Below are 26,922 nucleotides of genomic sequence, written 5' to 3'. Positions count from 1 at the left end.
TGAATTGCCCAACTGCTTCAAACTATAGTGATTGCAAAATTTGTCGGACCAAAGGTATGTATTGAAAATATTATCAAACACGTCCTCTAAAATCATGAGATACATATATGATCACGAAAATCAGTGGGAAAACGTCAACATCCTCCCACCGTGTTAACAAAAACAGAATTCATTCGTCGAAGACTGTTCAAACCTTTCCTGAAAACTCCAGTTTTTAAGAAACAGAAGAGAAAGAACATGTTATATTGGTCAGCGCGTAGTTCTAACCTGCAGGTGCTAGACACAATTCATAAGCATGGGGAGCGTACAGCTCTTGGAGACTTTCGAACAAGACCTGTAAAGCTTATACGTGGCAGCTAATTAACTATCTCTTTATGACAGATGGAAAATACGTGCATTACAGTAACAAATCATACCCAAAAATTGACGAAGAATTCAAACCAAAATACAAAACAAAAATATTTACGCAAAACCCAAAACTTCTGCCAACATTTATGTGTCCCAATTTCAAATTTTCTAAAATAACTCAGGACCTTTGATAATAGGGCGAATTTAAAATGAATGCGAAAATGTTGAAGCTGAATTGAAGGATTATTATTGAAATATCACATTGAGTTAAATCGAGAATATAAGGTAAAATTACGTACTTGGCTAGGTATTTTTTTTTATTAAAGAAACGATATTTACAAATCAACTTTAAAATCCAGTCATATTTTAAAATGAATTCGGTCATGATAACAAATTAAGACACACAAGGTGATATCAAGTTCCTGCCATGGAGAAGGCTGATTTTGTGAGTTCACCGTCGCTGGTTGCCTCCAGTGCATCAACTAGCCACTGCGCATGTGCAGGTTTCAGGAATGTTAACATGCGGACAATAACATCATAAATGATTGTTCAATGCTACGACCAATACTTTCATTTACGGGTAAACAATTTCTTTGGCGAATTTCATGTAGCATTCGCTACCTCATTTTCCACAAAATACGTTGCTATTTTTGCACAAACTTCGAATTCGAGGCTGTAGTTATTGTAAGATCCTCTTTTTCCACCACTTATAAAAAACGATTTGTAAATCTCATCGTTTGCCTTTTGATAAGCCGATTTTTTTGTGTCAATTTAAACCGGCGATTTCGGCTCTGTTGTTCTAGTACTGAACAAGGGCAAACATTGGTCAGTGATTGGACACGGCAAGGTGAACATACACTTCATTGTGTTTTCACCAAATCACTCATGCATTCCTGATACTATTTGAATCAATAAATAAACAATGCACACTTCCCACCTCCCACAATGGAAACGTGCCGATTATAAATACCTTGCTACCACAGTCGACTGCATTCTCATGGACAATCATTATGTCCAGGAAAGGAGGGAGGAAGTATAATGGACTGTGAAACCAAATGCTGTAAGAAAGGGAGGGGGGGGGGGGGGGAATGAATAATTACTCAATAAAGCGAAAAGGATAAAATGTTGTAGGCAAAGTTAAAATAAATTAAACGATGATCAATATCAACAATGCTAGGTACTTATGAAGTCAATACAGATGAACAGATTAACTCCAATGACATATTCAAAGTTAAGAAAAATCATCAAATAAAATGTATTCAAAAACATTTCGAAGAAAAGTTTAAAATTTCAGGGACTGTTTCATTATATAAAATTACACATAAATATTTCATTTCTTGAAAGATACATATGGAAATCACTAGAATTCCTTATGGATTGAGAAGTCCTTAGTAACACTTTTTATCAGACACCGTTTTCCTTCCCGTGCTTGATGATAATCCAACAGTTTCATACTGGTAGATTGTAATTACACCGGTTTTCAAAAAGCGTTCGACATTATACCGCATAAGAGAATAGTTCTAAAACTTAAATCATACGGAATACATCATACAGTTATAACATGGATTGAGGATTTTATAAATGATAGGAAACAACGAGTTGTTATTCATGGAAATAATTCTGAATGGAGACCAGTAACATCGGGAGTTCCACAGGGGTCTGTAATAGGTCCTATACTTTTGGGCATTTATATAAACGATCTACCAGACACACTTAATTCGGAGGCATACTTGTTCGCAGACGACATGAAAATATTCAGAGTTATCACCGGAGAAAATCACCAAAAACTTCTTCAGGAAGGTCTAAATCGAATAGAAAAATGATGTGATACATCGCTATTAAAAGTTCATACAGGGAAATGTTTCAAATGCATCTAGGAAAAAACACTATAAAGGATTTTACTTACCATCTTGCGGATACAACTTTAAAGAAATCGGAAGCAGAAAAAGACCTTGCAGTAATAATTGAAAGCAATCTTGAATTTGCAAACCATATTTTTGAAAAAAAAAATCGAAACACCAAATATAATCATGGCGATTAGAAGAAGAGCATTTATGAATTTGGAAAGAGAAACATTTCTTTTATTATATAAATCATTTGTCAGAACACATCTTGATTTCGAAAGCATTATTTGGTTTCCATACAAAACAAAGTACATTAAAAATCGAAGGTGTTCAGAGAAGGGCAACAAAACTGATCACCGAAGTAAAACATCTGCCATATCCAGAAAGCTTGACGTGCCTGAATTTACCAAAATTGTCATTTAGAAGACAGCGAGAAGATATGATCGAACTATATGAAATAATTCATGGAAAATACGATCGCGAGGTTACCGGATGTTTGACGTTAATGGGAAAATGTTTCAAATCGGTCTGGAAACAGAGGCAATTCTTTGAAAATATACCCTCAACAGTGTTCACGTATGAAGAGGAAAAATAGCTTTTTTACTACGAACTGTAAATGTGTGGAATGGCCTACCAGAAAGTGTAGTGTGTGCTAATAATTTGAATTGTTTCAAAAAAGAACTGAGTAAACACTGGAAAAACATTGATCTATTTTACAATTTCAAGGCCAGTTTATAAACTGTTGTGTCGTTACATTCACAAATTATCATTATAACAATTACTATGTACTGAGTCTGATGTAGAGGATGCACTTTATCCTGTACCAGAAATTTATCATTTAATACTGTAGAGTATATTCCATATCTCGCATTATATGTTTTGTTAAAATATTACTAAAGCCAATTATTCTCTTAATATCTTAATAATTATCCTTTAGGATGCATAATACGAGACTGTGTTTTTAGTATTGAGTCAAAAGTCACTTTTACTGAGAAATACACATAAAGGTACATGCATATTTTACATAGACTAATAAAGGGATGGGGTTTCGGGACTGACTGCATTAACGATCCTAAAACGCCATGATTTCAAATAGCCAAAATGTCAAAATAAGTACAACATGGATGACAAATTACGCTTGCGTCCTTCAAATACTTGCATGGTTACAAATGCAAGGAAATATACCTCGTCCGTTTGGCTATTAACAAAACAATTCACGACGGCATTGCGTCATCCAAAACATATGATAAACAGGCATAATACAATAAAACCTCAGACGATTGATCAAATCAAGTACCGATAGCCACTTCCTGAACAAATTGTAAGCTAAACTCTCTACCCCTAGATCTAGATAATATGTATTATCGAGTAAGATGCCGACCTGTTACATGTAGGTGTATCGGATACCGCGTCATTGCACAGTGCAATACTAGAAACCAGGCATGTAGACATTGCGAAAATCCATACACGTGACATTATGAATGTCGTTTCTGGATTAGATAAAAGTTGCAGGATAATTTTTCCCTTTTGCTTTTAAGATTTGAAATCCACTCAAAATGCCAAAAGTCATATAATGATAATACTTACTGGTCTTGGGTCACATGGAAGTTTCAATTAACAAAGGTGTCTAAGAAATGAACAGGAAAACATGGTACGAGATGACATTCACAGCTCCGTTAATTACTAATATCTCCATAACGGATAAGTTTGGTTACGGATTATTTTACATGCTATTCAAGTGTGACGTTATGAATGATGGTGTCACTGAAGGTGACGTTTACGTTATCATCACACAGTAAACAAGGAACAACTGTTCATGTTAGCACGAACCCTCACAAATGGTGTCAGATTATAACGACAACGGGCGAATCAGTCTTTATAGATAGTTTTAAAGCTGAACATCAACCAGATAATATACTCAACGCGTATAAAGGCTTCACAGAGGAGACCGCTGAACCCCAATAGGGGTAGTGTTAAGGATGACACAAGAAAAAAAAGGTGCTTAGGATGGAAAGAAAAGACGAGTTAAGTCGTCCCTAACAAAATATGTTTTAATCAGAAAGAAACTGATACCATTACAATAATAATTTCAGCAACGATATATTAGAAAGTACACTTTAATTACAGGTATCTTTATGCATTTTTTCTTGTGTGTTTTTGTTTTAAATAGGCGAAATTACTAAACAAATATGCTGCTTTTTAAAGCTGAGTTGCATTTTGTGGTTTGTTGAATACAGAGTTTGTAATGCAGCAGGGTATTATAGGTATCGTTACATATCGAGCTGAACAGGATTGTAGTGCCCGCTGGTGTACAGGTTACTAAAATGGTTAGAACGTCTGCCTGGGGTTCGAATCCTGGTGTAGCCATTGCAATTTTCTCACGTATTATACATATAACAAAACTGTTATTGGCTTTGCTAGGGTTAATACAACGAATCGATAACATTCAAAAGGTGAATGATTCGTTCGGCGTCATAGAATATCACTTTTCTCCTTGTATTTACCTATACAATAATTGGATAATTGCATTGTTTTCTAATAAGCAAAAGAATACTATTGAACAATATGACGTCATACGAACAAAAACAACGACATAAAAAACTTCCTGGCAAGAACAGAACTATGATGTCTCCACCGTTTTGTCATATGGGTCTGATTTTCGGAACTCATCTCGATTCTTTTTCTCAAGAAAACTATGGAACTTAATGCTGTCCGATCCATAAACACTAATTTTAATCGAACATCTTTGTATTTAAATGTAGTCCAGAATGTTTGACCCTCGTTACTGGTAATCGACCAATGTTCTATTGCAAGAGGCCGCAGGCTGATTACCAGTACCGGGGGTCGAAGTTTCTGGACTAGTGCACAGACTCCCATGATATACTTGTTTTATTACATAATCACTAAAACCCACTTAAAATCACTTAGTCAGTTAGCCGTGCAATAGTTAAAACTATTGCTAATGCGTATAGTTAAGGAAAATCAAACGGATTACGTAATAAATATATAACCATGGGATCTAGTAAGTAATAACGGCGATAGGGACCAAGATAGGTAATGGATCCTAACAGACAGATGTTCGCTTGATGCGTATTATTGGAAATAGATAATTGGTCATGTCGTAATAACGTCAATACACAGACAAGTTGATTGTCGTATTTTCGAAGCAATCTGTCCCTTTATCCGGATACAAGTAAATTGCAAATGATCACATGCAGACATAGAACATGGAAGAATTACACGAGTTTAGTAGATAAACAACGGACAATATTGTTGCTTGTGTCATTGGTCCCATCGCTCGACGATTAATTCGCTGAAGGTCAATTGTAATTAATCACAATAAACGTTTGGCAACATATACAGTGTAACGACTGAGGAACATCTAAATATCGTGAAACAGAACGAGATATGGGGGCTTTAAAATAAGTCCGCCTTCAGCTGCCGTAGATACGTACTAATGATAATGAGATGTATACATTGTAGTAATTTTACCTGCTGACCCGTGCTTCGTGATAACGCCAATAGTCATATAGAATATAGTCATAAAACAATAGGACACGTATTTCATTAATAATTATTGTTTAAGAATATGTTCCCAAAATAATATTTTGAAATAAAACTTACTGGCACAGCAACAACACACCGATATATATATTGGTCTGTTTACGTTCCGCAATGAGCGTACATTATCTATAAATACATTTTGTAGCTTTTCGTATATTACGTTTTGTGTCCCTGCCATTGAATCACGGTGCGTTTGGCAATCCCTGATGAACAGAAATGAAGCTAGTTTTAATCAACATTATTTGCTTATCAAGAAGATAATTGTTTAGGATGATAAATTTATACAGTTAAAGATATTCCATAGCCGACATATTCGTATCTTCTTACCAAGAAATCCTAACCATCTCATATCGGCAAAATGGTTACTCTTCACAATATACTTTTTTTTTTTAATTTTTTTTTTTTACTCATTTTCAAATTTTGTTTACAAAACATGATATATACACAATGCATGAATAAGACAAAACATTTATATTTATACACCCACAGTTATACTTTCGCTCCACCAAACTAGAATAATTGGTTCTTAATTGATTACAATATATGTAATAATTACTATATAGGTAGAAAAATAAAAAAATAAAATAAAAAAAAAGATAAATAAATAAATAAAAATAATAATAATTACAATACAATACAATAATATTTTATTTCAGTGTCACACATCATATTACAAATCTACAATGAGGGTAACGATAAAAGCTTGTTAAAAGTACATGATGTCCCAACCGTATTCGGCTTATGAGACACTTAAAAATATGTATGTTCTTTGAATATCATATATGATACGCCTTATGGATATACTGCTACATGTAATTGAACTTGTAGAACGTCAAGTGAATTTTATATTCAGGTGTATCGATTCTTTACTTTTTAATTGTGATTAGAAAATATCATATAACTTATTGCATCCTATTTCTCGTTCACGAACTGAGGTTTGCTTTGCTTCTTGGGTTGTTTTGCTGCGAAACCAATAAGAGTCCGTTGGAACCAAACGCTCAGTTTACATAGAATGAACCGAGGGAAAGATTCAATCAGTTAACCTATCGTTTTAATTTACGGAATTGCAGAAATAGGAATCCCGACGTTTCGAACTTTTGTTGCATATCATATCGTAGTGTACTTCTAACAACACTCAAATGAGTGCATCGAAAATGGATACATCCCTTATAAAATCAGTTAAATTGTAGATAAAACATGTTTTAATTTTAAAAATCAATTTCAAAAGTTTGCAAACAAAATATTTTATACCCCTATGAAACTAAAAAATAATTGACATCAATGCTTAAATGATAAGAATGATAACAGGTCTCAATCCTACATATGACATAGATATTGCGTTAAAACGTTTGAAGAACAAACTCTGAATGCATTATCATCAGGAAATGACTTACATGGTAATCAACACAGACATTAGTGTAAAAGCTTCATCAACCCCTCCTGTGTCCCACTATATCATCAAAGGGGATACTTGTGTAATACATTCAGTGTCTCACTTTATAACACCTATTATGTCCCACTATATAACACCTGTTGTGTCCCACTATATAACACCTGTTGTGTCCCACTATATAACACCTGTTGTGTCCCACTATATAACACCTGTTGTGTCCCACTCTATAACACCTGACGTGTCTCACTATATAACACCTGTTGTGTCCCATCATATAACACCTGTTGTGTCCCACTATATAACACCTGCTGTGTCCCACTCCATAACACCTGTTGTGTCCCACTATATAACACCTGATGTGTCCCACTATACAACACCTGCTGCGTCTCACTATATAACACATGTTGTGTCCCACTATATAACACCTGATGTGTCCCACTATATAACACCTATTGTGTCCCACTCTACAAACTTGTTGTGTCCCACTATATAACACATCCAGTGTCCCACTATATAACACATCCAGTGTCCCACTATATAATACATGCTGTGTCCCACTATATAGCACATGTTGTGTCCCACTCTATAACACCTGATGTGTCCCACTATATAACACCTGTTGTGTCTCACTATATAACACCTGTTGTGTCCCATTATATAACACCTGTTGTGTCCCATTATATAACACCTGTTGTGACCCACTATATAACACCTGTTGTGTCCCACTATATAACACCTGTTGTGTCTCACTATATAACACCTGGTATGTCCCACTATATAACACATGTTGTGTCCCACTAATATAACACCTGTTGTGTCCCACTATATAACACCTGTTGTGTCCCACTATATAATACATGTTGTGTCCCACTTTATAACACCTGTTGTGTCCCACTATATAACACCTCCAGTGTCCCACTATATATCACATGTTGTGTCTCACTATATGTCACCTCCCGTGTCCCACTATATAACACCTGTTGTGTCCACTATATAACACCTGTTGTGTCCCACTATATAACACATCCAGTGTCCCACTATATAATGCATGCTGTGTCCCACTATATAGCACATGTTGTGTCCCACTTTATAACACCTGTTGTGTCTTACTATATAACACCTGTTGTGTCTCACTATATAACACCTGTTGTGTCCCACTATATAACACCTGTTGTGTCCACTATATAACACCTGTTGTGTCCCACTATATAACACCTGTTGTGTCTCACTATATTACACCTGGTATGTCCCACTATATAACACCTGTTGTGTCCCACTATATAACACCTGTTATGTCCCACTATATAACACATGTTGTGTCCCACTATATAATACATGTTGTGTCCCACTTTATAGCACCTGTTGTGTCCCACTATATAACACCTGTTGTGTCCCACTATATAACACCTGTTGTGTCTCACTATATAACACCTGGTATGTCTCACTATATAACACCTGTTGTGTCCCACTATGTAACACATGTTGTGTCCCACTATATAATACATGTTGTGTCCCACTTTATAGCACCTGTTGTGCCCCACTATATAACACCTGTTGTGTCCCACTATATATCACCTGTTTTGTCCCACTATATAACACCTGCTGTGTCCCACTATATAACACCTGATGTGTCTCACTATATAACACCTGGTATGTCCCACTATATAACACCTGTTGTGTCCCACTATATAACACCTGTTGTGTCCCACTATATAACACCTGTTGTGTCTCACTATATAACACCTGTTGTGTCCCACTATATAACACCTGTTGTGTCCCACTATATAACACCTGTTGTGTCCCACTATATAACACATGTTGTGTCCCACTATATAATACATGTTGTGTCCCACTTTATAACACCTGTGGTTTCCCACTATATAACACCTGTTGTGCCCCACTATATAACACCTGTTGTGTCCCACTATATATCACCTGTTGTGTCCCACTATATAACACCTCCGGTGTTCCACTATATATCACCTGTTGTGTCTCACTATATAACACCTGTTGTGTCCCACTATATAATACATGTTGTGTCCCACTATATAACACCTGGTATTTCCCACTATATAACACCTGTTGTGTCTCACTATATAACACCTGTTGTGTCTCACTATATAACACCTGCAGTGTCCCACTATGTAACACATGTTGTGTCCCACTATATAACACATGTTGTGTCCCACTATATAACACATGTTGTGTCCCACTATATAACACCTGGTATGTCCCACTATATAACACCTGTTGTGTCCCACTATATAACACCTGTTGTGTCTAACTATATACCACCTGTTGTGTCTCACTATATAACACCTGCAGTGTCCCACTATATAACACATGTTGTGTCCCACTATATAACACATGTTGTGTCCCACTATATAACACCTGTTGTGTCCCACTTTATAACACCTGCGGTTTCCCACTATATAGCACATGTTGTGTCCAACTATATAACACATGTCGTGTCCCACTATATAACACCTCCAGTGTTCCACTATATAACACCTGTTGTGTCCCACTATATAACACCTCCGGTGTTCCACTATATAACACCTGATGTGTCCCACTATATAACACCTGTTGTGTCTCACTATATAACACCTGTTGTGTCTCACTATATAACACCTGTTGTGTCTCACTATATAACACCTGCAGTGTCCCACTATATAGCACCTCCAGTGTCCCACTATATGTCACCTCCCGTGTCCCACTATATAACACCTGTTGTGTCCCACTATATAACACCTGTTGTGTCCCACTATATAACACCTATTGTGTCCCACTCTATAAAACTTGTTGTGTCCCACTATATAAAACCTGTTGTGTCCCACTATATAACACTTGTTGTGTCCCACTATATAACACCTGTTGTGTCCAACTATATAACACATGTTGTGCCCCACTATATAACACCTGTTGTGTCCCACTATATAACACCTGTTGTGTCCCACTATATAACACCTGTTGTGCCCCACTATATAACACCTGTTGTGTCCCACTATATAACACCTGTTGTGTCCCACTATATAACACCTGTTGTGTCCAACTATATAACACATGTTGTGCCCCACTATATAACACCTGTTGTGTCCCACTATATAACACCTGCTGTGTCCCACTATATAACACCTGTTGTGTCCCACTATATAACACCTGAGGTGTCCAACTATATAATACCTGTTGTGTCCCACTATATAACACCTGTTGTGTCCACTATATAACACCTGTTGTGTCCCACTATATAACACCTGTTGTGTCCAACTACATAACACATGTTGTGCCCCACTATATAACACCTGTTGTGTCCCACTATATAACACCTCTTGTGTCCCACTATATAACACCTGTTGTGTCCCTTTATATAACACCTGTTGTGTCCCACTATATAACACCTGCTGTGTCCCACTATATAACACCTGTTGTGTCCCACTATATAACACCTGTTGTGTCCCACTATATAACACATGTTGTGTCCCACTATATAACACCTCCCGTGTCCCACTATATAACACCTGCTGTGTCCCACTATATAACACCTCCCGTGTCCCACTATATAACACCTGAGGTGTCCCACTATATAACACCTGTTGTGTCCCACTATATAACACCTGTTGTGTCCCACTATATAACACATGTTGTGTCCCACTATGTAACACCTGTTGTGTCCCACTATATACCACCTGTTGTGTCCCACTATATAACACCTGCTGTGTCCCACTATATAACACCTGTTGTGTCCACTATATACCACCTGTTGTGTCCCACTATATACCACCTGTTGTGTCCCACTATATAACACCTGCTGTGTCCCACTATATAACACATGTTGTGTCCCTTTATATAACACCTCCAGTGTCCCACTATATAACACCTGCTGTGTCCCACTATATAACACCTGTTGTGTCCCACTATATAACACCTGTTGTGTCCCACTATATAACACATGTTGTGTCCCACTATATAACACCTACTGTGTCCCACTATATAACACCTGCTGTGTCCCACTATATAACACCTCCCGTGTCCCACTATATAACACCTGAGGTGTCCCACTATATAACACCTCCCGTGTCCCACTATATAACACCTGTTGTGTCCCACTATATACCACCTGTTGTGTCCCACTATGTAACACCTGTTGTGTCCCACTATATACCACCTGTTGTGTCCCACTATATAACACCTGCTGTGTCCCACTATATAACACCTGTTGTGTCCACTATATACCACCTGTTGTGTCCCACTATATATCACCTGTTGTGTCCCACTATATAACACCTGCTGTGTCCCACTATATAACACTTGCCGTGTCCCACTATATAACAGCTGATATGCCCCACTATATAACACTTGTTGTGTCCCACTATATAACACCTGATATGTCCAACTATATAACACCTCAAGTGTCCCACTATATAACACATATTGTGTCCAACTATATAACACATGCTGTGTCCCACTATAAAACACCTGTTGTGTCCCACTATATAACACCTGTTGTGTCCCACTATATAACACCTGCCGTGTTCCACTATATAACACCTGAAGTGTCCCACTATATCATCTATGTGGAAATTTATGTCATACCTCGCGTATCCAGCTATATCAAATATAAGAACAAAAACATGTTTTCGTATAGAAGAAGTAACTTTAAACGAACTGCCCTTGCAACAGTTTGAACCCCTTTACTTCCGTGTTTACTACCAACATGTTGTGGCTGTCTCTCGCGCGACATACGTTGATATTGCTTTAGGTGGTGTATGACCCTTTAAAAAAGCTTTCAACTAGAGTTCTTTGAGGAAAGATAGATTAAGATTTCAGTCTCCGGAGAACGTCAACCTTAGTTAATTAAAGTACACACGATAAGTTGATGATTGTGTCGTCATTAGACATGTAAATAGGTGAGGTCTGGCTTAGTCTCCTATCAGCATTGTCATTTAATCACCCGCTCGAAGCTTCAATCGTCTTTTAATAACACTTTAAAGTAAAAAAAAATATATGTAGATCTTCTAATCAAACGACGGTTTAATCAAATATAAACGTTGACGACTCGTCCAATGAGGTCGTCGACCAGCCTTTATGATATACGGGGAACTAGTCTCTAATTGTGACACGCCATTAAAATCAACGGTACGTCCGTCTGTCACTGCATAACGCTCAGCAAGCAACACGCAATATACACCAAAAATAGGTGATTGTGTTGTGTGTTAGGGATTGACGCCGCTCATCAGCTCTGGGCATGTTATCTAGTGGTGGAGTCATTCAAATTCTATAGCACCGTCACATGGAAATGTTATTATTTGGACACAGTAGATTTCCATCCTCATCCTGTCAAATTAGATTGACAATGACTTGTAACATCAGCAGGGTAAAACTAGTACACAAAGCACTGACAATCCTTGTCAATTCATCTCGTGATCCGAGCTTAAGATGTAACCATGTTTTCTAATAATCTGTCGCTTATGTTTTATGATTTATTAAAAAAAAAGCTGAAAACAATGTCACTACAAATGAGTTCATGTACTCTTTTCATGAATTGTTAATGAAAAGGCGGCTTAACAGCCCAGCAACACACACGGAAAACCAGCGACATCAAACAAAATGCTAACGACCATTTCATTATATATAGCAACCGTCAATGGTCGTTCCATATCCTTTCCGCTCGTATATTACTTAGCTTTCTTGTCGAAATGATGTATACGATGTCAAAAAAGTAATATACTCTTCAGAATGCTTTAATTGGCAGCAAATATTGACATGCCTTATGTATGTTAGTTCTGAGACTGTTTTTGAAACATGAGGAATGAGTAACATAAAATGACACCTGTTATCAACTTTCGTGTTAGACTATTTGTAATGGATACTCTTCACGCAATTGAACCCTGCGGTATTATAACTGGAACTTTACATGTAAGATATTTATGTAGAGTATGTAAAGGAACATCCTACAGTTCCAACATTGTGTATCTTTTTGTCTCAGACTTCAATTATAACCTTGAATGTACATTTTTTATATGCACAACATATACTCGACGGAAATAATCTGTGAATTGTTGATGCGCGTGCATCTGGATCATTACCATTCGTACAAAGGCGATATCCGCGGATTGTAATCGATATGCTATTTGATATTTTGATCATTCTCATTTTCTTTTCAAAATGGTAATTTATAAGTTTACAAGTTTGTATGACAGGTTTCGTGTATAACACCGCTCTCTGAACACATGTCATGTTGTTAAGTTTACTGTGATGATGTCACAACTGATATCCACATAAATAATGTAGATACATGCACACTACAACGAACACGACATAGCAACGCCGAATATCCACTATCACATAAGGAACGGAGAATTCCAACAAAAAAATGAACAGAAATATAGATTTGCATTGAGATGGAGACCCTAGCAAATGTACAGGTGAAAAAAGTGATTGATAAATCTGGACGTTTAAGACTCAGGAGGAGGAGGAGGAGGGGGAGGGGCACTTACTTGTCTGTCTATCTGTCTGTCTGTCTGTCTCTGTCTGTCTGTCTGTCTGTCTGTCTCTCTCTCTCTCTCTCTCTCTCTCTCTCTCTCTCTCTCTCTCTCTCTCTCTCTCTCTCTCTCTCTCTCTCTCTCTCTGCCTGTCTTGTCCTGTCTTGTCTGTCTTGTCTGTCTGTCTATTGATATATATGTATACATATAAGTTATATATGTTTTGATATTTATCTATCGTGATGTATATATTGATATCTATACTGATATCTATCTTGATATCTTGGTGCTATATGAATTCGTACGAACATTGTACATTGGAATAGTCTTTCGATTGAAAAAGATTGTATTATTGGCAAACCTTGTACAGGCTAAAATATCAATAAGCCAGGCCGGTGTTAATTATTGATAGCTTTATAGATTTGGATGGAATGTCGGATGAAGTACAACGTCACAATACAGACGGAAGACTCGCGTAAAATCCACGAATTATCAATGATAGCCATGGCATGTAACACGCGCGTGATTCTGACGTACATTGTAAAGGTAGCTTTATGTCAAATCCATAGTTTGTAACTTCACGTCCCTGAGTCACACTGACGCCATTTCTCGTTATAGCTCGAAAACTGGCTATATAAATAAAAATACAGATGGACAATATTTCTTACTTATTCTTTTACGCCATTAAATGTTTAACATTAGGCTATGCTAATCTTGAGGATTATCTCGACGAATAATTCAACTAACGTTATTTTGCATGTCATCACTACCATGCGATATTACAAAGATGTCAAATGTATTTGGAATTTTAAGCGGGGAACGTGTTGTGAATACATAAATACGTCATAGTGGAGAAAATAGTGTCTTCCCTTCCGAATTGCTCTCTTAATTCATATTTTCTAAAACTATAGCAAACACTTTTGCAGTACAAACATCTCCTTCTCGCTTTCCGCTAAATGCTTTTAACGTATTTAAATGGAACTGTTCATAAATTATTGTAAATTCCACCGTCAGGGTTCTGTAATTTGAATAATAACATTAAAACGTCGTCCTTTCCAGGCAAGTTTCATCTGATTCCAAAGCCATAGGAAGACATGATTTGATATCCGATAATAATGCTGTGGAAATTTTAACTTTAAGACTGAGAACAGTTATAAAAAGGTTATTTTAGAGAGGCTTGTTGGTGTGGAAACGTACAACCCGGCCTTTCATCGAATCTTAACCTGACTGTAAATGTTCCTATTACAGATGTTTTTAACATTTTAGTTTAACGGTCTAATTGTGTGCTTTTTTTAGCTTTTATCCAGCGCTGTTTATATACTTATACCTTTATAACTTAAATGTGAAGGGCCTTGTCACCACTATTTTTACATGGATAGATAATACAGATGTGATAACCAATCACTTTGTTCAGACTGAGTTTAGCCACTTGAAGTTAAAATAGGTTGTAGGTTTCATTTTGCCTACAACTTTATTCATTGAACGTACCCTTAAATGTCCTAAATGCATATTCAACACACTACCAAAGTCAAGGACATGTAATTAGTGACCATTCAGAGACTAGAATTGATATATCCTAATCATTGTTAAACCTACTTTACCAGCCTCACTAGTTTCTATACCTGGTTCTCGTAATGTTACGAGGATGTTAACCCCCGGAAACAAATTTGACGGAACAATCATCGACTGCATATATATACCTCGTCCAATGTCAGTGGTACGTATTTAAAAACAAAACATGTTTCGTATGCTTTTATCACATGAATATGCAAATATATGTAAAAAGGTGGCGTGTTTCGTGTGCACTAATGGCATGAATATGCAAATAAATGTAAAAAGATTACGTGTTTCGTGTGCATTAATCTTATGAATATGCAAATGTATGAAAAGAGTGACGTGGCATAACCTGTCGCCCCTGAAATCTTCATAGCATGTAAATAACACTGAGTTCAGAATAAGCCCAATGATTCTGCAGTGTAATAAGAAATAGTTAAAATCATATTAAACATGTTAGATAGATTGTGTGTAGGTCATACATATTCATAGATTGTGCTTTTGAACATCCTCAAGGCCGATGCGTTGTTTGGTTTGAATACTTTCGGGAATAAACATTAGCCAGCCTTAGTTCAATTGATTGAATTTCTGGTCGACAACATAATTGTTGAGTTTGACAATCTTCCAATATAAATTTGCAGATCGATGGGAAAAATGTACTCTCTTAGCCAACTAGAGCTTATTAGAGCAGGCAATGGAGACTTTGTAAAACTCCTTCAATTTCAAAAATTTCCAAACATATTTACTCAATTCTGTTAGCCGAATAACTACGTGACATAATATAATGTGTAATTACAGAATTTTTTTTTTTTTTTTTTTTTTTGAACGACTAGTTCAATGTATTTGAAAATTATATTGTTTTAGAAAATTAAATATTATTAGGCCAGTCAGTTTGCTTACAAGAGACAAATGCTCCAAAATGAAATCTTATATTTTCGTGTTTGGGATATAAGTTCGCAAAAAAAGGTAAGTGGAATAATTAGAAAGTGCTGTTTTGTTGTGTTGGCGACAATATTCGTACCGAGTGACACCAGCCTGTACTGCCTGCTCTCTGCTAATGTACAAGAGGAAGGCAAGCCCGTTGCTTTAGCCACCATTTAGACGTGACGACGGTTTCATTCAAATAACCACGACTATGTACAGTGACTGAACCATTTTGTCGGAGATTTGTGATCTGTTTTGCTGGTTTGTGTCAATCGGTGTCAACTTCATCTGTTTATATCGAATATCACGGACATGGAGGTCAGTTTTGTCATGAACAATGCAATGTCTAACTTCCGTTACCATCATCAAATTATAATTTATACTACTCCATTCCTCAGATTATTCGATCTTTCCTTGAGCACGTCCATCCAAATCAATAACGGATATGTTGCGTGCTGGCAAATCATCGAGAAAACGCGGCAATGTTGATAATCTGATATCACGCTTACCCGTCCGATAACCTGATAGGGCGCTTAGTGTCCAATCCACCTGACATGACGCTCACCCGTCCGATACACTTGTATGACGCTGACCGATACACATAGGATGACGCTTACCCGTCCGATAACCTGATATGACACTTACCCGTCCGATAACCTGATATGACGCTTACCCGTCTGATAACCTGATATGACGCTTACCCGTCCGATAAACCTGATATGACGCTTACCCGTCCGATAAACCTGATATGACGCTTACCCGTCCGATATACCTGATACGACGCTTACCCGCCCGATACATTTGATAAGACAGTTTCGTTAAAAAGTCGGAATACCGAATACTCTCTTTTAAAAAGCAAAGTACATTGTAACTGTTTATTCGTTCTGGCCATTCTTTCTGCCAATTCATTTTCATTTTAAATGATATGGAAGACTCAGAGAATGATATTGATGATTTGATAGTCAACTCTTTAACGTAAAGCGTTGCATTATCAACCAGATTTATTGAATCTGTTTTCCCCCAACATGATGGTTTAAGTTATCCAATATGGCGTATCTGCTGAGTATCTATGGATTCTGTCGACATTGATGAAACCAGAAGGAAGTTACAGTGTACATTCCAACAGTCTTATCTAGCTTGATGTATATATTTATCTTTTTATTTTTGTTCGGATTTTTTCCCTTTCTCTGTTTCCATTGAAACCATTTTTCACTACACGGCAAATTATAAAATAACAAAATGTTCTAGTTTCCAAAAAAATACAGACAAGTGATCAGTTTTGTTTTTTTCATCATGAAAAAAGCCAGCTAAATCCATGTTAAATGCCAACAGGTGGGGAAATAACAGAATAATTTTGCAACTCACAAGGAATACTCCTGTATCGAAACAACGACAGATTTATTTCTCAACAGCTGTCATTATATTGTCAAGTTTTAGACAGATATTGACAGACCTCGTTTTATTTATATGTGGAGCCGGGAGAGTGTGATATTCCTCGTTGCTATTTAATACGGAATTTATGTTAGGTTGGTGGACTTTGCGAGATGGATGGTTGCTGGATGTAAATAAAAAAGAAACTTTCCCTCGAGGTTCGTCTGCACTGTCATACAAAACACTCTACCAATGACTGTATCTTGTGTTGTCAGCAACGTCTGCCGGCTTTAATCGATCACTTTCAAATACTTCTATCTTGCTATTAACATAAGAAAGAGGAAAACATAGCAGAGGAAGAAAGAACAGAGAAGATGGGAAAGAAAGAGGAATACTCGACGTGAAACAATTGGACAGCAGATCCATTTTGGACAGTTTCATGTTCCCTAATCAAACGACGGAAGGAAACCACTGTTTTAAATAGACACACAATCTGTTGGCTTTTACAACACCGGTATATGTCGTTAAATATTGACTATCACAGCTTTAACCAGATGTGTATGATTAAAACAAGATGAAATTTCTGTTCCGTACGGCGGTATATTAGGGTCATGGCAAAATTGTATTTATCTTGTACGTAAAACTTGCTTTCTCGTATATACAACTAGCAATCTTGTACGCACATCTTAGTATATTTTACGTACAATTTAATATCTTGTACGTATATTTTAGTATCTTGTACGTACAACTTAATATCTTGTTCGAACAACTAACTATATTTTACGTACAACTTAATATCTTGTACGCACAACTGACTATCTTGTACGTACAACTTAATATATTGTACGTACAACTCACTATCTTGTACGTACAACTCACTATCTTGTACGCACAACTTACTATCTTGTACGCACAACTGAGTATCTTGTACGTACAACTGACTATCTTGTACAAACAACTTAATATCTGGTGCGTACACCTTAATATCTGGTACGTACAACTTAATATCTTGTACGAACAACTACCTATGTTGTAGGTACAACTGACTATCCTCTACGTATAACTTAGTACAGTATTACTAGAATCGTGACTGTTCCCTTTGTCGTTCCCTCTGTTCCGTCAACAGTTCCGATAGAATTCTGAGGGCGGATCAACATCGTGTCAACTGTGCGAAAATTGCACCCGTTAATTGCTTTAGGCATATAAAATTCAGTTGAGAATATTCAAAGTGATTATTTAAATTACGTATTTTACACAGCCACAGTACTTGTATGTGCCGCTTATGGCATGCAATTAGATCAAGCCTAAAAAATCGAAATGATTACGTGTGTTTCCTAGTACTTTATCGTATCAACGCAAGTCACGGTAACGTTACTGAAACAAAGTTTATTTGAATCTGTAGTTTTAATTCGGGTTTCAGTGATGTATATAACATTGTGACTTTTCAATTAAGAAGCCAAACCAGCCCATGAGAACGTACCGCAATTTCAAACACTTTACTTCAGAAGATTTCCACTTAGACATACAAAAAGCCACCTTTGTTGAAACAGACATACATACATATGTTAACACAGCGTACAGCCATTTCAACAGTATACGTTATGACATAGTTAACAAACATACACCAATGAATAAAACGAGGAAACACAGACTAAACCAAGCTCCATTCATGAACAAGAAACTTAGAAAAGAAATATATCACAAAAAAATGCTACACAACAAATACATAACAAATCGCATAAAACAAAAGTGGGAACAGCACAGGGCACAAAGGAATAAGGTCACAAAACTTAGAAAGCAATCAATCAAACACTACTTCACAGATACACTAGAGGACAAAACAACCAAAACTTTTGGAATACCATCAAACCCTTAATCACCAATAAAGGCTGTCAGAATCAAGCAGACAAAGTCATGGAAGAACATAGTTAATGGCCAGACTAAGGCAACTAACATATGTATTTTTTTTTGTAAATATAGCAAAAGACATAGGGTCTGACAGCCGACCGATAGATGGCACACGCGCGCCCCTGTCTACACGCTATAACTGAAAGCAGGAAACATATCACACAACTCACATTTTAACCTGTAGACGAAAACTTCATAAACAAACAAACAAACAAAAACAACATGAAGAAGCTACAGGCCATGATAACATATCACCAAAACCATGAAGGCTAGCTCAACTCTACATCATCTAACCAGTCACTACACATGTAAATCTCTCTCTAACCACATCAACATTCCCAGATAAACTGAAAATAGCACAAGTCAGGCCCATACATAAAAAAGAGAGAGCAGTACACTTGACAAGAGAAACCACAGACCGGTAAGTATACTCCCAGCACTTTCCTAGGGTCTTTGAGAGAACCATACATTCCCAACTCGGTGTGTTCTTTGATGGTGTATTTCATCCGTACCTGTCTGCTTTCAGAGCTAGATATGGATGTCAGACGCCATTACTGCGAGTCATCGAGGACTTGAAACTGGCACTTGACCAGAATAAGTGTGTAGGTTGCATACTTATGGATCTATCAAAGGCAAAAACTAATAAAATATGAGCTCTCAAATTCGGTCACAGATCTCTTATCCAACTATCTAAAATACTAGACAACATATCGTTAAACTATGAACTTTCTCAAGTAAACATATACAAATGAGTCCCACAAGGTTCTATTTTAGGCCCTATCCCTCTTTAACATCTTCATAAATGACATCTTCCACGTCATTCGACACTGCAAATTATACCACTACGCAGACGATAATACTATAAGTAAGCCACAATTGTTGGACATAGTACAAACAGCACTACAAACAGACAGCAATTCACTTATTCACTAGATCACAGATAACCACATGAAGGCAAATCCTGAGAATTCCAAGCGATGGCAGTAGGAAACAAAACACAACAACAAAACATCTATTTTCAGATAGGAAATAACACTATAGAATGCGAACCAGAAGTTAAACTTTTAGAGGTCACATTAGATTTCAAATTAAATTTTCACACACATTCATCTAATATCTGCAAAAAGGCATCAATACAACTTAACACACTAAAACGTATTGGTAAATAACTAAACAGACTAGACAAACGCACTATATATCACTATTTTATCTTTTCAAACGTCAATTTCTGTCCACTCACATTGCCCTTCTACGGAGCAACCAACAAACACAATAACGGACAAACCCAGGAAAGGACACTCAGATTCATATGCGACACATAAGATGGTACTTGCTAAAATTTATCAGCCCGTTCAAAATTACCATCACTCAGAATTAGGAGACTCAGAAATCTTGCCATAGAAGTCTTCATAACCCCTAACAAACACCAACATACCTACATGACTTAATTGATATAACAGAAAAAAACATGAACATTAAGATATCACAACCCTGCAGATATACCACATGTTAGGACAACACAATATGGCAAGTATTATTTTCGGTCAGAAGCACCTAACATCTGGAATGCCCTACCAGACCACTTTAGAATAACAACTTCACTCACACAATTCAAATCACTGTCAAACAGCTGCTATGGGCCACAATACAAATACAGCACATACAGACAAAACATATAGACATAAACAACACAACAGACAGTTAAATGTATGTATGTTTTTGTTTTGTTTTTTGTTTTTGTTTTATTGTAGTTGTTTTTTCATGTAAAGTGCTACTTTTAAAGAGGTTGCTCTAATAGAAATATATTTCCAACAATTATTTCCTGCGATTATCTGTTTTTACAATGTTTAAGGTTCTATAACCTATTTCATTTTATACATAAACTAATGTAAGTGGAGACAGCCAGATCAGACTTCGCTTGTTGGGCTATCCCCAACCCGTAGAAAACTCTGATTTTGATACATTGTCTAGGTAGGTTTTAATAGCTCATTAGAGCTAATATTGATTTGTTATGATTTGTACCGCCTATCAGTAATTTTTTAAATTTTGATTTGAATCCGGAGTAGGAAGTAAGGGTTGATCCGTCGTCAGAGTTATCATACCGGAAGTAGAAAGTAAGGGTTAATCCGTCGTCATAGTTATCATACCGGAAGTAGAAAGTAAGGGTTGATCCGTCGTCATAGTTACCATACCGGTATTAGAAAGTAAGGGTTGATCCGTGGTCGATGAATTACCATACCGGGATTAGAAAGTAAGGGTTGATCTGTGGTCATATTTACCATACTTGAAGTAGAAATTTATCGTTGATCCGTTGACATAGTTACCATATCGGGATTAGATTAGGACGATACGGTTCAGGTTAAAACAATAAATAAAAAACCACCTACATCAAAGGTTCATATCTGTGATAGAATACATTATAACCCTTTTCTGTTAACAGACAAAATCAGGAGGTTCGTCACTTTCATAATGGGAATGTGATATTTTCAAATATATAGCCACAAGTTCTCGGAAAAGTTGTTATTTTATACAAACAGTACCTATCTTATATTGTAAGGTTATCAGTCTGGCATATGTACTTTGTAAGCAAACATATACTTATCTTAATAGTTATTTATATATTGATATTTGTTCATGTTAAGTGTTAATGAAGGGCTTGACGCATCTGTACTAGAATATACTGTTTTAAAGGCAGAGAAATCGGTGTGCTTGTAATTTGTAAAATTCCCCATTGTTTTTGTTTGATTTCACTGGCAGCGAGTGTTGTTAGATCTTGTATTGCAGTGTATCGTAGATGAACGGACTTTACAAGTCTAATCTTAATTAGATTCCTTTGTCATTAGTAGATTAATTGAAACATTGCAGGATGTCTAGTCTTATTGTGAAAGAAGGTACTTTGTACCATCAGGATAAACTAACTAGGTCTTTAGTTTTTATCTCTCTATATATTGTATATTTAAGCGTTGAACTGTTTTTGTATGGTATTTATGATCTATTTAAATGCCAGAGCTTAGCAAGTAAACAACATAATGTGCGTTATTATTTGCTTGCTTGCAAAGCTCTGGCATTCAAATAGATCATAGATACCATACAAAAACAGTTCAACGCTTATATTTACATTCCTTTTACTTTTTTTTATTTTTCAAATGCTATAATTCATATTTAAAATTCATAATACCCGCCTTACCGACAGTCAGAAGATTTTTTTCAGTCGTTGGAACAGCCGGAACATGGTCGCGAACTTTTTGGCAAACAAAATAGTACATGGAAAATTAAAAAAAAATAACACTCAATTTTGTTAATCATTTAAGAAATAATTAACGAAGATTCGTGTATTGTTGCAGGATATACAACTCGGACTCGGATATTTTGCAATTGTAATTAATAACTCAGGCGTGCGGCCTTCGTTATCAATTTAATTGCAAAATATCCTCGTCCTCGTTGTATATCCTGCAACAATACACGAGTCAAAGTTGATTATTTCTATTCTACCATGTACTGTTTAGTTCTGAGATCGACCTCATTCTAATAGAAAAACAGCAAAGAAACCCTGGGGAAAGCTGGAAACATTTATTTCTTGAGTATTGCATTATTTGTTGATTAAATATACATTTCTTTACAGGCACTACAGTACTACGATCAAGAGCATCTATCATATGGCATTGATTTTGAAAATTTAAAAAAAAGGGATAAAAAAAGAAAAAAAAAGAAAAAAAAAAAAAGAAAAAAAAGTGGGCCTCCGTAGGATTCGAACTCGCGTCGTGATAAAAAATTAATTGATAGACTAACCCATTAGCCCACTCGGCTAGAGTAACCTTATATGAAATATGTGAATATTAGATATATAAAATTGTAACAGCCGTGACTCACGAGCGTGTATTATTGGCACGAGCGTGTATTATTGGAAAATAATACATGGTTTTCCACATGCATAGCAAACGTGGTAAAATTTATTGTCAACGTAATGCGCAAATGGCATATTTTTTATAGCAAATAATGTACACAAAATAATTAGTCGTTTATTTGTTTATCCTGAATAATGTAGTTCCGGTTTGTGTTGTGTTAATACGCTGATAAGTGTAGCGCGTGATGGATCGCATTCAAACATACATCAATGCCAGAGCTCTCAAACAGACTATATAGTGACAAAGCCAGACAAATGTAAATATATGTTTGTAAAGATATATTTAAATACATCTGGAAACAACTCCTCTCTTCGACCACTACCGACCGTTGTCATTTTTAAACCAATTTTCATTCCACAACTTCCAATAAACTGCCAAGAAGTATACTCTAATTTCACCAATGTCTTTGACTTAGGCAAAGAATCGATAATGACTGGCAGGGAAAACGTTCGTTTAAGCTCCACCCAATTTTTGTGAAAGGGGAGTTAAGTCTGTTAAGAGTGTTATAATTTTCAAACTAACACCCCCGACAGAAAAGCAGACAACAGTTATTGATCTAGGAATTTCAATAAAACATACGTCTAATTTAGTTTTCTGTAGCAGGCAGAGGTGGAGTATTTCTTATTTATCGATTTTTTTATTTTTTATTTATTTTAATTAATTTTGGGGGGGGGGGGGGGGGGGGGTTGCTTGTCTTTCTTTCTTATTTGTTTTGTTTTCTTTGTTTTGTTTTTTGAAGTCACCATGACTGTCCTCTGGCAGTGTTGACATCTGAGTGCCTTAGACGCGTGAACGGGTAGGACTGAATTTCGAAACGTCACAGGTGTTCAATAGTTCGCACATGACCGAATTCAGAAACATCATAGGTGTTCAATAGTTCGCACATGACCGAATTGCGAAACGTCACAGGTGTTCAATATTCACACAGAAAGTGCAAAAGTCATTTTAGCCATGCAACAGTTCAAAATATATCTTATGCGCATAGTTAAGGAAAATCAAACGCAATATGTAATAATATGTATTATATAACAAGTCGGTGTTCTTATCAAAAACCTGTCCATACTGATTTCACTTGCTGATCGGCTATATCATAATGTAATTATCTAAACCAAAACTCTATAGTGTTAATTTTAGAATTAAGAATTCAACATGCTCAATCTTACAACATGTAACCAACTCGTTTTAACCACGCAGTGTTAATTAGAATATGCATAATCAATGTTTTGAACACTGTACTTTAAATCACCCGTTGAGCACACCTTTCTTTAACCTATCCTTATCACACGTCGTATAACTTGACCAAAACATCAATTCATAAAAAAATTAATTCGACATACATTTATTAAACACTAACGACTGATATTGCACGCACATCATATACAGATTGGCGGAGCCATTGGCTCACTTGGGCTTCCGGAACCCTTGTAAAAAAAACGTTCTTTATTACATTTTTACTAGTGAAATATCAAAAATTATTCATTCTATAAAAGTGATATTTTTCACTAGTGAAGAATATCATATTTTTCACTAGTGAAAAATATCACTTTTGCTGATTTGACCAATCAAATTCAAGATTAGAAAATACCAATCAGAAAGCCTGACATATATGTCAGCACCTGGACAGGGGAAACTACTGTTTTTGTTTACAAATTATCGCTGTAGTCCTAGTTAGCATACGGGGTAGGGTTTTCGTTGATAAAAAATGTAAAAAAACAGAATATCTAACAGTGTCTTCAGTAATACCAAATATATTTCACTCGTGTGGCTAATGTTTTGATATTTTTCACTCGTGCTGCGCATTCGTGAAAAATATCAAAATATTAGCCCCACTCGTGAAATATATTTGGTATTACTGAAGACACTGTTAGATATCCTCTATTTCTCCAATGACCAACCGCAGGTGGCAACAATAAACACCAGTTAATAGGCTTTTCTTAACGCACCAGTCTGAATGCTGTTCACAACGCAGCGGCTACAGAGATGTCATTTAATGATCAACACATAAACAAATAAATCATCATTCTATTCCGAAGACTTGGAAAATACTAATAATGTGCTAAGTACATGTACGTATTATTTATAGACTGGACGTTTTATTGACGCCAATACCAAAGATAATTCATTCAACGCCGACAGAAAATTTCCGTTTTACCCGAATTCATCTTGATTATTACTTTGGAAGAATATATGATAAAAAGGGGATTGCTTATCTCATACGAATCGCATGTACTTAGGTTTCAAAATAACAAATTGCTTTTGTAATGGTTCGTTAACTTTTTCTTTGACTTGATATCCCGACGTCTCAAGGCCGTGTAGTAGACCCGGCTGCGGTGAACACATGAGTAGAATTATTGAAAGTTTTACATTCTATGGTAATTGTAGGATTATATATCTTCAGATGCCTCCTCGTCAAACTAGGTCATTAATCATCAGGGATATAAACAAAGGAATATAGGTACTAGCTACAATTACTGTTATCTTTGAAAGCCTCTACAATATCTATTTATCTTTTTATGCTAATTGCCACCACTTACATGAATAGTTTGCATTTATAAACATATGTTTCGCATCATGTTAACCTTGAACATAAATCGACGAATAATGTATACCTTTAATTCGATTTGACAATATTGGCAAGAATCGAAATTCAAACACCAAGTTTTTTTTCACAAAAACATTAAGAAGTTTCACAATTTATAGGATGAATTCATTCTACTTAAGAATTAATCAATATCTACAGCTGTTATAGGAAGAGTGAAAAACATGTCGGTGGCAGGTTGCAGTATGTACGGGTATGAGTGGATGCTCGGTCCTTACCTGTGGAATGCTGGCAACAAGGCTAAAACTCCAGGCTAATGTCAACATTATTTTCCCCCGTTTATCGGCATCATTTAAACTCAATGGATGCAAAATAGCAAAATAACGGTCCAGACTAATAGTCACGAGTATGAAAGAGGAAAGGTAAAGTCCAAAAGCACGGAAAAACATGAGGATCCTACAAGTCAAGTCTCCGGCCGTCCAGGCTACGGTGATATGCCAAGAGATCTCCATTGGTAGCATAATAAAAGTTACGATAAGATCAGCTATTGACAGGTGTAAAATGAACAGGTTGACACGGGATTTGACATGTCTGTTTCTAAATAACGTGATAAATACTGTAAGGTTACCACATGCGGCTACCACGAACAGACAGGTGTAGGCGGCCACAGCTACCACACTGTTATCATTAAACGTCATGTCCTCCGGAAGTCCCTCCACCGGGACAACCTTACATCCGGTCATGTTTTTCGTAAACTCCGTAACGTTTTCCGTCCCATAGGGTACACAAGATATAGGAGTGGTGATCTGCAACGTCATATCCGGAATCTCCTGAAAGTTATCTGAACTTTTGTTACGGAACGTTGAAAAGATACTATCTTGATAAGCCATTGCAAGACAGCATGAAAATCCCGAAAAAGTATCACACCATTTCACATCTAAATTTTTCAATTATATCAAATTAAAAAACTGCTTTACATTTCACTTGATAATTTGATGTAAATACAAAAATCAAAAAGTTCCGAGAGTCCTATGCCATCCGATAAGCGGCATCACTGAAGCTGGTGATGGGATAAAACAAGAGTAATATG

General features: G+C 36.3%; 1 protein-coding gene across 1 annotated transcript in view; it reads right to left on the bottom strand.

Moving 5' to 3' along the window:
* The window catches only part of LOC117334301 (gonadotropin-releasing hormone II receptor-like), a 100,379-nt gene extending 73,680 nt beyond the window's left edge, over nucleotides 1-26,699 (bottom strand). The window contains exon 1 of the mRNA XM_033893828.1: nucleotides 26,111-26,699. Within this exon, the coding sequence (XP_033749719.1) occupies nucleotides 26,111-26,650 (540 nt within the window). The 5' untranslated portion in view covers nucleotides 26,651-26,699. The remainder of the gene's footprint in view (nucleotides 1-26,110) is intronic.
* Between the last annotated feature and the right edge of the window lie 223 nt (nucleotides 26,700-26,922).

Source organism: Pecten maximus, chromosome 9, assembly GCF_902652985.1.
Source record: "Pecten maximus chromosome 9, xPecMax1.1, whole genome shotgun sequence".
Taxonomy (NCBI): Eukaryota; Metazoa; Mollusca; class Bivalvia; order Pectinida; family Pectinidae; genus Pecten; species Pecten maximus.
This window is presented reverse-complemented; position numbering and strand designations above follow the sequence as displayed.